At 37.3% G+C, this 17,054-nt stretch overlaps 1 protein-coding gene across 1 annotated transcript in view; it reads right to left on the bottom strand.

Moving 5' to 3' along the window:
• COL6A5 (collagen type VI alpha 5 chain) overlaps positions 1-17,054 on the bottom strand; it is a 123,624-nt gene that overhangs the window by 25,825 nt on the left and 80,745 nt on the right. Inside the window, exons 34-37 of the mRNA XM_065539880.2 lie at positions 10,185-10,278; positions 8,975-9,634; positions 6,210-6,297; positions 3,356-3,567 (exon numbers count right to left, since the gene is read on the bottom strand). Of these exons, the coding sequence (XP_065395952.1) occupies positions 3,356-3,567; positions 6,210-6,297; positions 8,975-9,634; positions 10,185-10,278 (1,054 nt within the window). The remainder of the gene's footprint in view (positions 1-3,355; positions 3,568-6,209; positions 6,298-8,974; positions 9,635-10,184; positions 10,279-17,054) is intronic.

Genomic DNA, 17,054 nt, shown 5'->3' with positions numbered 1-17,054 from the left:
ATCTCTGACGAAAGTGCTAGTTTACCAGTGGGTCAATAGTTGCAATTTAATTAGAATTAAACAACCCATTTTAAAGTTACATAACGTCAAAGAACAAAGTGCATTTTGTGGCAAGAAATTAGAAGGGACTGCATGTTGCAAGGGATTTTTACATTGCAGATGTTATGTTCAAAAAGCCTGTTAGTATCTCTAGATAATCTCTACATATTTAGATCTTAAATGTGTTTTGTCAGATAGATGTTGGATGGATAGATGGATGTAATGTGTTTTGTCAGATAGATGTTGGATGGATAGATGGATGGATGTTCTTGAATAAGATAAAATTATAATCTACTTCACGTGGAACTCTTTAGCAACACAAATTCTCATTTCTACTCTGTGATTCTAGATACCCAATTGTTTTCAGCTCCATTGAGAGCACAGATTAAATCTGGCACACCAAAATGTTCAAACGTGCAGTGACCCATAAACTTCTGCCAACATCAGAATCACCTGAGCTTCTTGTTAAACCCCAGATTGTGAGTCCTGCTCCCAGAATGTCTGATTCAGTAGTTCAGGACAAGTGCTGAGAATCTGTGTTTCTAATGAGTTCCCAGGTGATGCTGATGCTGCTTGTGTAGGAACAACTCTTTGAGAACCACTGACATAGTTGATCTCAAGCTTGAGGGCATACAAATATTACCCATAGTGGTTATAAAGTTTGTAGCGTTCTCCTCCTCGTTCACACTCCTAAATATGAAACAGTAGTTATCAGGAGGGCTTAGGAATCTGTGCTTACAATGAACTTCCAGGTAATTCTGATATGGGTTGTCCTTGGGCTGCTGTAAGTAAAAGGAGGGCCAAGAAAGGTGATAGAATTGAAGATGATTTCAATTCAAACCAGAGCAGATGGGGAGAAACAGAGAAAGAGGCATAGGTAAGAAGATAGTCAGTGATTGTGCTTCTTTTGAAAGAGGGCGATGCACAACTCATTGCCAGCTCACAGGACTCTGGGTACTACAAATTTCTTAAATGGTTAAGATTCCTGACTTTTCCCAGCCTTTCAGTTCAAGGGCAGACAGATCAGCCATCAGCCAAAAGAATTAGATTATGAATGGGTAACAAACACAGCATATGGAGGTGCTTGTGAAACTTACCAACCTTTTATTTGTGCCATACATCTGGAACTTATCAAAGCTCATTTCTGAGTGACTGAATAAAATATCTGAACTACAACTCACTCTACAGGACAGCACACTATACAGGAAGATCTCGGCAGTTTTTGGCAACTGGCTAAAGATGATTGAAAGAAAGAAAGAAAAGAATAGCACAAAGTTCCTAGAAAACACTTATGATCTTAGACTCACATTTATTTTAAAGGATTAAAAAATACACATTATCCTTCTGTCTGAAACACTCAGTGTTGCCAGGCTATCCCAACCTGACGTAATCATCCCCAGAACTCTCAGCATACTTCAACTCACTGCAGGAGAAACTGGGTGCAGTAGGATTTACATTTTTTTCCTTGCTAGAGCTATGAACAATTATTTCTTCAGCCAAATGGGACCTTACACTAACTATACATATCTTGATTCTCAGAGAGCTGAAAAAAACCAATGAAAAGTCTTTCTTTTATACTGAACATCAGTCATTAACAATGGCTGCAGAGATGCCCTTCTTTCCTTCCTTCCTTTCATATCCAGTCATATGTGTCTTTCCTGAAAATGTTCATGCTTCTAAATTCCTAGACTCTGGAATGCTTAGCTCTAACAAAGCTATCACAAATGACAATTTGATACTCTAACCCTCTGCCAAAACACCTCTTCTTCTCTTTTTTCCCCCTTTTTAAACCAAACCATAACAAATTCTTGTGCCTTGAAGGCTACTGTAATTTGCTATTCATTAAAATGAACATGCACAATTAATATCCATTAAAAGGTACAAATCTTTAATTTTCTTCTTTAGTCTGTGTCTACAAGAAAAATAAAAAAAGTTTTAACTAAAAAAAATACACATTTGAATGTCTTAATGCCATGGTACTACATATATCTAGTTTTACTGCATCACTTTTTTTTTGAGCTAAGGTGCCTATTTTTCAACTAATGATTGTCTTTTTTATCCTTAATTGTAGCTTGTACAAAGGTAAGTTTAGCTGTTTTAAAGATAAGGTTCAAATATCTATATTTTAGAAATAATTGTGGGGATGTAAGTGTTAAACCCAAGAAAAAAATTTTATCTGGGGAAGCTACTAAGAATATTATAGTACAAAATTGGCCCCTTTTTCTCTTGTACCTACCTATTCTAACTACCATATGATACTTTTGGAACAATGCTTAAAATACTGACATTCTGCCAAATAAGCATTTTAGAAGATTCCAGATGCATAGGTGGAATGGCTAAATAGTCTCTTTGGAATTAAAAATAAATGTATTTTTAATTTATGTGGGTATAGAGTGGGTGTGTGTATTTATGGGGTACATGTTTTGATACAGGCATGCAATGCATAATAATCACATCATGGAGAATGGGGTACCTCATTCTCATCATGGAATGATGAGAATCATCATTTATCTTTTGCATTACACAACTGAATTACACTCTTTGGTTATTTTTAAATTTTTTAAAAATTATTGACTATAGTTACCCTGTTGTGCTATCAAATAGTAGTTCTTCCTTTTTCTTTCCTTTTTCTCTACCCATTAACCATTCCTACCTCCCGTCACACTTTTTAATGAAAGTACAGACATATTCCTTTGTATCTGATTTGTTTGAAATTATTACATTTTTACAAAAGTTATTGCTTTGCCATTAAAATGTATAGAGTAGGCATCAAGGGAGTTTATGCTGTATCATTTCTGGGTATCACAAAAATAAAACATACTTTCTCATATTATCACAAATTCTGGAACACTGGCCAGGTCAACTTTTAAAAGTCATTTTAAAGAGAATTGCTTGAACCCGGGACGCGGAGGTTGCGGTAAGCCAAGATTGTGCCATTGCACTCCAGCCTGAGCAACAAGAATGAAACTCCATCTCCCCCGCCAAAAAAAAAAGGTCATTTTAATCCCTCCTTTGCTCTGATGTTCACTATACTGCTTCCTTCTATATCATACTAACCTTCTAAACTGTGGATTCTAGAGAAATCTTAAGCTTGGTGAGAATATCAGCGACATTTCTGAGAGGTTCTATCAGTGATCTCCCTAGCAGTGCCTGTCACCATTCAATTTCAATAAAAGTAGAAGTTGTATCTACCATAATGAACTTTAAAAAAAGTTGCTTTAGATACCAGCCTTAATTTATTTGATTTTCTACCAGTGTTAAAAGATGAGGATCCTGGCTATTTAAACATTTCCATCATGACTTTTCATTTTCTTACCAGAAGTGAGACTTGCAATTTCTGCAGATTTTTTATCTTTTTCATAATTGATCATTAATTTTTGTGGCTCAAACATTTGGCTTTGAAGGTAAACCAAATAGTCACTTCCATTGTCCTCTATCTTTACAAAAGATGATTCTCTCCCAAAATTTAATTCTTGGCCAATGAAGTCATTCTCTCCTGAAAAATCCTCTTGTAGCTCAGTAGTAAATCTAGAGAAAAAGAAAAAAAACAACTTTAGTTGAGTCTAGATAACTTTAGAGAAGGAGGCAAATAAAAAATCCTAACATTTAACATAGTTATTTAATTATCTCCTTAAAAAACCAGTTGGATGGTGAAAATATAAATCCATTTCAATCAAATAATTCACTGAGATTCATTACACATACTATTTTTTAAAACTCTGATAAAATTTTCTACTTATTCTATCTTTTCTTACATCTGTTTAGAGGCTATTAAATACTACTTTGGAATAACCAAGTTTGATTTGTGCAGAGTTTTATTGTTTGTTTTCTTTTGAGACAGGGACTCACTCTTTTGAGACAGGGTCACCCAGGCTGGAGTGTAGCGGTGCAATCACAGCTCACCGCAGCCTCAACCTCCTGGGCTCTAGCAATCTTCCCACCTCAGGCTCCTGAGTAGCTGGGACCATAGATGCATGCCACCATGACGGGCTAATTTTTAATTTTTGTAGAGATTGGGTCGTCCTGTGTTGCCCAGGCTAGTCTCGAACTCCTGGGCTCAAGTGATCCTCCCTCCTCAGCCTCCCAAACTGCTGAGATTACAGGTGTGAGCCACCATGTCCAGCATGTACAGAGTTTTAGATAAGTGAAAAGAAACTCACAAGCATTTGGAACAATCATATTATATCTCAGATTGATACCAATCACCATGGAAAATGCAGAAAAAACTTAATCTACCAAGCACTGCTGTGAGAAAGTAAGATTATATAAAACATAACACATATCAGTGCCTCTTAAAATAGTGTCTACATTTATAATCATAGCAGTTTAAGAGTTCTCTGTGATAATTTGAGAATTTTGTGTTTTTATTTGGTTGATGATATAAAACATATTCAATAGAAGTTTATTCTTGATTACGCAATTTTATGTAATTTCAATGTCTGTGTTTGCATTTGCATTTGATACTGTTTGGCACCCAGTAATACGACTTTAACTGTTGAGAGTTAATGAGGAGAGGAAGCAAAGTCAGATGTAATATGTAAATAATACGTTCACACCAAGAGAAAATCAAATGATATCACGTGTGATGGCACACTGTGTGAATAATCTTGCAGTAGTGCAGGTGAAGATACGTGGTGGGGAATCATGTCATCACGTAACAGAGTAGGCAAGCTGCATGTTGATGTTCTTCTGCAGCATGCACCATATTTTATATATTTTACCAACATCTACCATTTTTTTGGTTTTTAAAAATTCCAGTTTGACAAAGAAGAATTATTCATTGCATTAAGTTAGTCTTGAAAATTTTTGTCTCATTGAGTTTGTCTGGATTTGATGTATTAACTTGTTTTGGTTTAACAGCTGCATAAGAACTATAAGTGTATAACATTTGCAGCTAGATTTGTGTTTGTAAATGTATAAATAACATTATAATATTTTGTCTGCTGTCCCATAGAATTGGTTTTGCTTGTAAATGACTTTATGATTTATTCAAGGTTGGGAAACACCGCTTCACATAAGATCAGTGCCACATTGTCCTTCAGAAGGTGTTGGCTGCTAGACGCTTCCCTGCATAATTACCAAGTAAATGAAATATGACATTGGAGGAACATGTGCTTGCATGAATTCTGGAGAACTCACCTTTCCATTTTGCTCCTGGGTGTATCAAAGAGACCTTATCTGTTCTGAGAAGCTCTTTTACTTAACTGCAATTTGAGACCATGGGGTGATTGTGGGTCCAAACCTGGGCCTAAACAGGGGTCTAAACCTGGGTCTAAACAGGGTCTCAGGGATCTAAGCTCGATGAAGCACATAGAAAAGAAGAAAGCAACTAAGATGGGCCACTTTCACTCAGTTTCAGAGCAAAGATTCCTTCAGATTAATTAGTTATATTTTTATTTAGGATACAATATCAAGGAACATTATATACACGATTATATTGTAGAGTCTTTTATGCTAACTTTTGGGGATGAAACATGAATCATATGTAGCCTCCGACTTCAGCAAGACAAGACCCTGGGTAGACCGTAATAAGTGCCTCAGCAGTGCAAAAAAAAAAAAAAAAAAAAAAAGACTATGGGTTTTGATGGGGAGTAAACATTGGTTTCAAACACAAGACAGCTTCAATCTGGGTCATGAAAGATGGCTAGGGTTTCACCGAAAGGAGCAAGAGTCCCAGGCAGTGTGAAATGGGATAATTCACACAAGGCAGGTAAGAGTTCAGTGTGACCAGAACTCATGGTTGGGAGAAATAAGAAGTGAGGTTGAGGTGGATCGAGGATAAATTGTGGGTTCTATTCTGGGGTAAGTTTCAATATAGGAATTTCTGAAGAAACCATGAATTTAAAGGCAAAATTGTAATAAAGCTTATGATGTTATAAAAACATCAAATTGGAAATCATACCTGATATGTAATTTCAGCTACGGAAAATAGAATGCATAAAAAGTCTACTTCGGTGACCTTGTTAGCATACTCAACCTAATAAAGTGTTATTAACCAGTTATACTCCCATCAGTCAATTAACAGTCACTTGTAAATATAAGAGCTTTCTAACTCACTGGAAACCATCATTTCGATCATTCTCTCCTAAATTGATGAGACTACAGGCATCCTCAAGCATCGGTGGTGGGTACTGATTGAATCCCCCTATTCAGAGAACAAAGTTACTCACTGGAAACCATCATTTCGATCATTCTCTCCTAAATTGATGAGACTACAGGCATCCTCAAGCATCGGTGGTGGGTACTGATTGAATCCCGCTATTGAGAGAACAAAGTTATAGTTAGATTTTAAAACTGCAAATGATGTTTCCTAGGTAAAGATAATCCCAACAGGAATCCTCTTGAAGCAATTAATGTCACTAACATATTTCAGCAAAATTTGGCTGGGGTGAAAACAGAAAATAGCAGTTAGCAATAGCACTCAAAATTTGATTTCAGAGTGTTTTAGCAGCCAAAGGATTACCAGAATCATGGAAACAGACTTCCTCAAATTGTTCATCTAAGGGCTAGTTGTGATGCAGGGACACATGATTTTCACATGCTCAGGCTAACATAATCTAAGAGATACTCTATTCTGGTTCATCAAAGGTTTTTCACCCAGACTTATGCTAACAGATCAAACAGAGACAAGGTAATGTTTCATTACATGATACTGATATCATTTCTGTGCTTCTGCACCCATTAACACTGATTCCTATGAGGAAAAGAATCACAGACAAGATTTTACCTTACTTAAATAACATGCCTATTTATCCCCTTCCTGATGTTGTTCTATACATTTTGGAATATTGAGAAGTATGTTACCCTGCCCCATTCAGGAAAATAAAAGATTTTAAGGAAGGCCTTCAGCCACTGAATGATCCAAGGTTCTATGAAAATATCTCAGATAATGTCTGTAGTTTTATAATAATCACATTTTCAAATTCTAAGATGAGCATTTTTTTCCTTTTTTCTACTTCTTTAAAATGAAAATGCATCTCTGATTAATTGCATCTGACACTTACTGTTGGGTGGGCAGGAATTGTGATGCAGTGGTCATTGCCTGTGTAAGTGGGAAGAGCAAACATGCCAGCACCAAAACTTGTAGAACGGGGGACAGCAGTTTGAAAACATTCCCATAAATACCAGCAGAGGAGTCTTTTCACTCCTACAAACCAAGTGGTTGTGGGAAGGCAGTGAACTGGGTGTGTTTAACATTTCCCAGGTGAAAGTCAAAAGTCGGCTACCTCTACATAATTGCAAAGCCACTTAACAGTCCAACATGACCAGCTTTGAGTTGTTTTATAGTCTTTTAAAATGTTGCATTATCATCTATCTTAATGGCACAAAGAACAATACTGCATAGAAAAAAAATGGATACCAATGACTCTGAGCCAAGAAGTAGCTCACAAGAGTCAAATTCTGAATAAGAAGTTGCTTTAGGAATGCCTTAACCTGCCTATTCCACATAGATTTTCTTTTTATGCATGCACAGGAGTGATATATTTACTATACATCCAAAAGAACTCTTTCAATTGCTGTAAAATAAAATGCTCTAATAGGAAAGTTGGTATCAAAATTTAATTGGAAACTTTTTTTCCTTTACATTATACAATTGAGGGCATCTTAGATTTAAAGAAATAACAGTGTTCCCAAGAGGGCAACTATTGGATTCTTTAATTGAATATGAATCACAGGAGAAAGGTGGAGCTCTCCTTGCAATGAAAAGTGAACACTCAAGACATTATCACTGTGGTGTTGTTGGGAAATCCTTTGAATAGCAAGGAAACTGGGATTGTACAGTGGTAGAATTGATTCCAGCCAAGTTTACTTCTAAAACTGTCAGATTTCCAGAAAGGAAAGGTTCAGCTCTGATTCTGTGGGATCTTATGGAGAAGGGTTTCTCAACCTCAGTGCTATTGCTATTGACATTTGGGGATGTATTATTCTTTGTTGTGGTGGGGAGTCTGTCCTGTGAATTGTGGGATGTTTAGCAATATCCCTGACCTCTATTTACTTGATACTAGTAGCATCCCCAAGTTGTGACCGCCAAATAATGCCTCCAGATATTTCCAAATGTCCCCTGGGGCAAATTGTGCCGTATTGAAACAATTGCTCTAGAAGAGTGTTTTCCCAAACCGTCTGCGGTAGAGGACAAGGTATTCTCATTTCTAGTTCTTTGCAGACTGATGCTTTCGGTCTAAATCCTGTTCAATGAGACAGAGTCCACTGGTCATGCAACTGTATGCCACAGCAATCAATGTCAAATTGCCTTAAAAGTTTCTAGATGTTTACTCTCAATCTGTGTATTTATTTCTTCACACATCAACTTGTAACCTGGCACTCATCCAATGAGTAACCCTTCGTAGTGCACTGGCCTAGAGCCATGCTATTCAAAGTGTGATCCATGAACCAGCAGCATTGACATTACTGCGGTACCTGTTAGAAATGTAGAATCTCAGGCTTCACCCTAGACATCCTCAGGAAGAACATCCTGCATTTTAACAAGGTTATTAGGTGATGTGTTTGCCCAGGACTCTGCTATCTTCACATTCTCACACAGGTCTCCAAGGTGTACCAAAGTTGGAAATAAAACAGGTATAGCAAGTGAAACTTTTACTTGAATATTCTTCTGGAAATCACCTAACTGCTGCCAGAACTTCTTGAGCAAATGTGACTCATAAGCCCTCTAGTCACTCTGTGACTTTCTAGTGCTGAGAGTTTGGCTAACAGACATACTATGATAAAAACAGGCCTCAGGCCTCGCCATTTTGTGACCAGGATATAAACAGGGTATAACCAGCAAATGATTCATTCCTGGCCCCATCTCACCACACCATCTAATTCATAAATTATGTTTAGATTAGCTATAGACACAAAAATAGGTTATCAATACTATAATAGTAACAAACACTAGCTTATTAAAACAAAGAAAAACAATGAAATAATAACTTACACCTGACTGAGTATAAAAATGGCTTTAAGAACTTCAGAATATAATTCAGATCTGGTTTATGTATTCTCCCAAGCTGTATCAGGTGCTGATCAAGTGGGTAGCTGGCTAACTCCTCCATGTCATCCTTACATGTAGGGCCCAGAGAAATCACAAATATGACGTAGCCTTGACACTTAGCCCTCAAAGCCATCATTTTTACAAATTCTTTTCTCTCATAATTTTCTCCAGCTGAGACCACAAAGATGACCTTGTGTTTTCTTAGATAGGGTGTTCCTGGAAAGAGATTTTCAGTGGTCCACATTAGGGCATCACCAATTGTGGCTTCTCCATTTAGCTGTTGGAAGGAAGTCTGGATGTGATTCTTCATTAGGAGTTGGTTGTTATAAGTGGTAAAATCAAACTCTGTTTTTACTGTACCCATCTTTGTCCTGGAACTTTCCCAAGGAGAATAGCTCAATAAGGCAATCCTATCACCAGAGTCTGAGATTAAAGGGTCTGAAGCAATGTTGAAGTTGTCAATCACTGAGCTCACCAAGGCTTTCACAGCCTTAAACTCATCCTTTGCTATATTCTGAGAATTGTCTATGAGGAAGGCTACATCCATGTATGAATCTTCAGGTAAGAAAGCCTCTTGAATGCAAGCATTTGGAAAACATTTATCTGAAAACACACAGAGAGACACATCATTGGTTCAACACTGACCCAACAGGACACTTGTTTGAGATCTTCAAGTGATTCAGTGACTAATTATAAAGAATTATAATTTGATCAATACGTCTTTGATCTCACATAATTTAAATTAATGAGAAATTTTCAATGTCCCAGTACTTTTCCAGGCACTAGCAGACAATAAGGGAAGGGCTTTGTTGAAAGCAGATGTAAGTAGCACATATACCTGCAGTGTACAAGTCATGTCCAAACTCATTTAGAAAATATTTTTGATATTTTAGAGACTTCTGATATAAACTACCCAATCATCCCCAAGAAATGCTACATTGGTTGGGATAATTTTCTAAACCAATTTTCACATTGTATGGAAACTCCAAACATTCCAGAGATTGAAACCATGACATATGATATTGAAAAACTAGAAAACTGAAAATAGAACCTATGATTAAAAATAGAAATCTCTGGATAAAGCCACATTCAATAACTCATCTAGAAGGCATTTAAGCTCTTCAGCACAGTCAATTCTCTTCATTGGTCTTACCATAGCAAAGTGTACAGCGCCGAAGTCTTTCTAATGTTTGATTTTCCCCATTTGGAGGGACCGGAATCACCTGAAATGTTCCAGTGTTGTCAAACTGCATTGGAAAAGAAGTGAATGCATGTTTGCTCATTGTGTTAGTCACTATTAGGAAACCACTGTGCAGTCACTTTAAGGATTAGTTTAAAATACACCCAACTAATCACTATTACCTTGCATTATAGCTCCTTGTTCCATTCAGTGCATGTTCACACACACACACACACACACACACACACACACACACACACACACACAATCCCCTGCTTATCCTAAACAAAACACAAAAAGTATCTATAGAAAAAGTATCATCATCCCTAGATTATGATGAGAAAACTGCCATGAGATAACCTGACCAGATTCACTCACTGGGGCAAGTATTAAAATCTCTTATTTCCAAGCCTGCAATTCTGGACTAAATTTGTACACACTTCCAATTATGCACCAGCTAATTATACACCACATGCCAGCTTCTGAAGTTGGGCCCTGCATAAACTGTACATTCCCAAGCTTCCTTTGGGATCCACTAGTGATCCCAACTATTTCCAATCCACTCTATCTAGAAGAAGGCACATCTCTCAGTTGTCAAGGGGACCTTCTCAATCACAAATTCCACTTAAAAGTCTATTTCAAAAACCAATGGACAGAATTTTATTCAAAATTCCTGGTGGTACACTGTCTGATTTCTTATTTCCTGATTACTTTTTAAAATACTTTAATACTCACTGTAATGGGCAATATACAGCACTCACTCATTCATTCAGTCAATAACTCTTTATTGGGCATTTACTCTATGTGAGGCACCATGCAAAACAGATGCTTTTACAAGTGTATGTAACTACAAACCACTGCTCAAGGAAATAAGAGAGAAGACAAACAAATTCTGTTATAGGTGTAGTTTTATGTTCTGGGGATATGAAAATAAATGAAACAGATAAAACCTCTATCTTGGCCAGGCACGGTGACTCACGCCTGCAATCCCAGCACTTGGGAGTCCAAGGCGGGTGGATCATGAGGTCAGGAGTTCAAGACCTGCCTGACCAACAGAGTGAAACCCCGTCTCTACCAAACATACAAAAATTAGCTGGGCGTGGTGGCACATGCCTGTAATACCAGCTACTCAGGAGGCTGAGGCAGAAGAATAGCTTGAACCAGGAAGCAGAGGTTACAGTGAGACAAGACCGTGCCACTGCACTCCAGCCTGGGTGACAGAGCGAGACTTTGTCTCACAAAAAAAAAAAAAAAAAAAAAAAAAAAAAAAAACCCACTATCTTACATTCTAGTGGGAGAGCTATATCATCAACATAATAAAAAAGTAAATTATTTAGTATGTTGGGAAGTAATATTTTTTATGGAAAAAAAAAACCAAGCAGGATAATAGGGATGGGAAAATCTGGGATAACATTTAAGTAGAGCCCACCGATAACATGACATTTAAGCAAAAATTCAAAGGAGAAGGAAGATGGAGAAAAGAATTTCTGGCGTAGGAAATAGCCAGGTGAAAGCTCTGGGGAAGCAGGGGCATGCCTAGCTTGTGTGAGGATCAGCAGGGAAGACAGCGTGCCTGGGATGGGGTGAGAGAGAACAAGACAAGGAGAAGGTGAGATCAGAGAGTTACTAAGAGGGATTGAGTGGTAGATCATTCAGAGCCTTGCAAGCCATTGTAAAGACTTAGTTTTAACTCTGAGAGAAATGATAAATTGCAGAGTTTCAGGCAGAAGAATAACCTGGTGGCTTAGGGCTTCCATAAGATTACTCTAGCTGCTGTGTTCAGACAGACTGTAGCAGGGCCAGAACGAATACAAGGCCACTAAGGAAAAGGTGATTGCACAGTCTAGGCAGAAGATAATGGTGGTTTGGATCAAGGTGTCAAAGACAGAGACACTATGAAGTGGTCAAATTCTGGATATATATTTTTTACAAATAATACCAAGATTAGTACTTATACCAATACTTAATACTAGTACTTAAATGAATGCTATATTTACTAATAAGTACTAATATACTTTATTGCACATATGCACATTTTAGTGTATATATGTACATATATGCACTTTTGTATACATGGACACACATACATATATACACACATTAAAGTTAAGAATGTTGGATATAAGAAGAGATGAGGAATCTTAGATAACTGCAAGTAGAAGAATAGGATTTTTATTAGCTGTGATGGAGAGGGCTGTACGTTGTACCAGTTTTGGGAAAAAATTAGAAGCTTCATTTTAGATATGGTAAGTTTGAAATATCCATTAACATGCAAGTGGAAGTATTGAATAGACTGCTGTGTGTATGAATCTAGAGTTCAAGGATGCAGTCTGGATGAGAGATAGACATATCATTGAGGATATTTAAAACCCTGAGTCTGGATGAGAGTGTCAAGAGATTGCATAAGGATAGAGAAGAGGGCGAAGGCATGCGCTTTGGGCAATACCGACATTCTGAGGCCAAGGTGATGAAGCTGAATCGGAAAACTAGACTGAGAAGGGACAACTAATGAGGTAAGAGAAAAACCAGGAAGATGAGGTATACTAAAAGTCAGCCCAAAAAAGAAAACGTTTCCCAAAGAAGGGCAGAATCAACAATGTTGTATACTGTAAATAAATTCAGTGAGTTGCAGACAGAATCAACAGAATCAACCACTGGGTATAGAAACATGAAGATCACAGTTGACCTTGACATGAGCAGTATCAGGAGAGTAGCAGGAATCAAAATGTGACTGGGATTATCTCAAGAAAGAATGCTAGGAGAGGCACTGGAGGCAGCAAATATAGACAATTTCTTTTTTCCCCTAGGATATTGCTATATGGGAACCAAGAAATGAAGCAGTAACTGAAAATCTAGGTCATAAAGTTGTTTTATTTCTCTCTCCTGATTGGAATAATGTGGCAGAGAGGGAAAAAAATCAGTCTATGGTAGACAGAGGGTCTCTTCCAGCAATAAAACTAATAAATAATACTAATACTAAATAATATAATAAATGATAATATATAAAACTAATAAAAATAATAAAATAGGGGAATGTGAATAACTAATAACTCTGTCCATTTTATCCAACTTCACAAGAAGAAAGATCATGGGTAATTTTTAAAAAGATATACTCTATAGAGAAAAATCAGACTTATAGAGATTTAACCTGCTAATACTTTTAAAAATTTTTAGAAATTTCTAGAACATCAGTAAGGCTTTGCAAGTTTAAATTCCACTTGAGACTGGATCCAGGATAAAAAGGTAAGGCTAACTCTCTCACCACTCCTATTCAACATAGTATTGGAAGTTCTGGCCAGGGCAATCAGGCAAGAGAAAGAAATAAAGGGTATTCAAATAGGAAGAGAGGAAGTCAAGTTGTCTCTGTTTGCAGACAACATCATTGTATATTTAGAAAACCCCATCATCTTAGCCCATAAACTTATTGAATTGATAAGCAACTTCGGGAAAATCTCAGGATACAAAATCGATGTGCAAAAATCACAAGCATCCCTTTACACCAACAATAGGCAAGCAGAGAGCCAAATCATGAGTGAACTCCCATTCACAATCACCATAAAGAGAATATAATACCTAGGAATACAGTTAACAAGGGATGTGAAAGACGTCTTCAAGGAGAACTACAAACCACTGCTCAAGGAATTAAGAGAGGACACAAACGGGAAATATTCCATCCTCATGGATAGCAAGAATAAACATTATGAAAATGGTCATACTGCCCAAAGTTATTTATAGATTCAATGCTATTCCCATTAAACTACCATTGACATTCTTCACAGAATTAGAAAAAAACTATTTTGAATTTCATATGGAATCAAAGAACACCCCATATAGCCAAGACAATCCTAAGGAAAAAGAACAAAGCTGGAGGCATCATGATACCTGACTTCAAACTATACTACAAGGATACAGTAACCAAAACAGCATGGTACTGGTACCAAAACAGACATATAGATCAATGGAGCAGAACAGAGACCTTAGAAGTGACACCACACATCTAGAACAATCTGATCTTCGACAAACCTGACAAAAACAAGCAATGGGGAAAGGATCTCCTATTCAGTAAATGATGCAGGAAAACTGGCTAGCTATATGCAGGAAACTGAAACTGGACCCCTTCATTATACCTTATACAAAAATTAACTCAAGATGAATTAAAGACTTAAACGTAAAACCCAAAACCATAAAAAACCCTAGAAGAAAACCTAGGCAATAACATTCAGGACACAGGCATAGGTAAAGACTTTATAACTAAAACACCAAAAGCAATTGCAATGAGAACCAAAATTGACAAATGGAATCTAATTAAACTAAAGAGCATCTGCACAGCAAAAGAAACTATCATTAGAGTGAACAGGCAACCTAGAGAATGGGAGAAAATTTTTGCAATCTACCCATCTGACAAAGGTCTAATATCCAGAATTTACAAGGAACTTAAATATATTTACAAGAAAAAAACAAAAAACCCCATCAAAAAATGAGGAAAGGATATGAAGAAACACTTCTCAAAAGAAGACATTTATGCGGCTAAGAAACATATGAAAAGAAGCTGAACATCCTTGATCATTAGACAAATGCAAATCAAAACCACAATGAGATACCATTTCATGCCAGTCAGAATGGCGATTATTAAAAAGTCAGGGAACAATAGATGCTGGCAAGGCTGTGGAGAAATAAGAATGCTTTTACACTCTTGGTAGGAATGTAAATTAATTCAACCATTGTGAAAGACAGCATGGCAATTCCTCAGGGATCTAGAATCAGAAATACATTTGAGCCAGCAACCCCATTACTGCGTGTATATCCAAAGGAATATAAATCATTTAACAAGAAAGAGTCATGCACACATATGTTATTGCAGCACTATTTACAATAGCAAAGACATGGAACCAACCCAAATGCCCTCAATGATAGACTGGATAAAGAAAATGTGGTACATATACACATGGAATACTATGCAGGCATAAAAAGGAATGAGATAATGTCCTTTGCAGGGACATGGATGAAGCTGGAAGCCATCATCCCCAGCAAACTAACACAGGAAGAGAAAACCAAACACCGCATGTTCTCACTTATAATTGGGAGTTGAACCTTGAGATCACATGGACCGTGAGAGGGGAACAACACATACCAGAGTTGTTGAGGGGTAGGGGTTGAGGCGAGGAAACCTAGAGGATGGGTCAATATGTGCAGCAAACTACCATGGCACATGTACACCTATGTAACAAATCTGCATGTTCTGCACATGTATCCTGTTTTTGTTTTTGTTTTTTTAGAAGAAATAAAGAAAAAAAAAGGTAAGGCAAACTATTTCAGAGCAGACTTGCCAAAAGAAATAATAATGCCAAAAACAAGAGATACAAGGGATATGAGGTGAATTTCACAGAAAAATAAAAATGGGCAATAAACATGAAAAAATGCTTAACCTCACACAGGAATATAATCAAAACAACAAGATACTCTTATTTACCTACCCAATTGGCAAACATTTAAAAAGCTCAATAGGTAAAATCCAGTATGGGTATGTGGGGAAACAGACACTCTCAGACATCAAGGGTAGCAGCTCTATGCCTTCAGAGTTGAAGCAGTGAGGACTTGATGAAGAGGTTTGGAAGGAGGGAGTTGAGAGAGGGGAACAGAGAGGAGGATGTCCTGAGTGGAGAAGAGTGCAAGGCAGGGAAGAATAAAGAATGACTAAAGGGAGCACTGCTCAAGGCGTGATATGCAGTCAGAATGACTGTGTGGGGTTATTATCTGGTAAGAGCAGAGTGATGAGAACCAGATAGCTTCCTGGGTCACCTTCTCTGTAGACATGATGCAAATTTAAAATGATTTGTTAGCTAGAGTGACTGGAGGCTCTTTCTCACTGGGGATTCTGAGGGCTTTGGCACAGTCCTATCTGAAGGATTAAATTTGATGTCTTATTCAGATTTCTTGTATTCTGGAATTTTATGCAACTCTCAAAGTGAAATGTCACTTATTTTCCCCAGAGAGAAAAATTAAGGAGGCAGAAAAATTTCAAAAAGAAAAACTGAAAACCACAGGACTTTGACTTCCTGCAATCCTTTTTGTCAGAATCTGTTGTAACTCTCTGTGGCTCCTATTTCCAAAAAATGCTTGGATGTGTTAGGAACAGATTGATTCTCTCCATGTTATAGAGAGATTCTTTCTCTTTATATGGTAGAAATTGTACATTTTTTATAAAAATAGACCTTTACAATCTCTTGAAGGACACGATGGCTTTACACAGCTCCAGAAGAATGTATTTTACGGATAATCTGAATATATTGAAAAGTTGTAGAACAGATGAAGAGGTTTTTAAGTTTCTTAGGAGGAAGGGAAGGGGAGCATTGATCCCTTGAGAATCTGTGGATCCAAAAGTGACAGGACCTCTTTTGGGAAAAATGTTCATATACATCAAATGTTTTGCACGACCATAGGGGTCCAAAGATCCCCTGAACTTCTTCCATCACTGGTTAAGGCCAGCTGTTCTGTGAGCTACAGCAAGCAGATAACAAATCTGAGAAACACCAGAGCAGTAGAGGGCTGGTAGAGCACCACGTTCATGGCCCTTTATATCACGTAGACTTAAGTTGGAATCTCAATTTAGTCACTTAGTAGTGGTATATAGTTAAGTCACTAGTAATCCTCTGGGCCTCAGTTGCCTTTTTATTTTATTTTATTTTATTTTTGACAGAGTCTCTCTCTGTTGCCAGGCTGGAGTATAGTGGCGACATCTTGGCTCACCACAACCTCCAACTCCCTGGTTCAAGTGAGTCTCCTGCCTCAGTCTCCTGAGTAGCTGGGATTACAGGCACGCACCACCATGCCCAGTTAATTTTT

Source organism: Macaca fascicularis, chromosome 2 (genome assembly GCF_037993035.2).
Source record: "Macaca fascicularis isolate 582-1 chromosome 2, T2T-MFA8v1.1".
In the NCBI taxonomy this organism is placed as follows: domain Eukaryota; kingdom Metazoa; phylum Chordata; class Mammalia; order Primates; family Cercopithecidae; genus Macaca; species Macaca fascicularis.
Note: the sequence above shows the minus strand (reverse complement) of the source record. Positions and strands in the feature narration are given on the sequence as shown.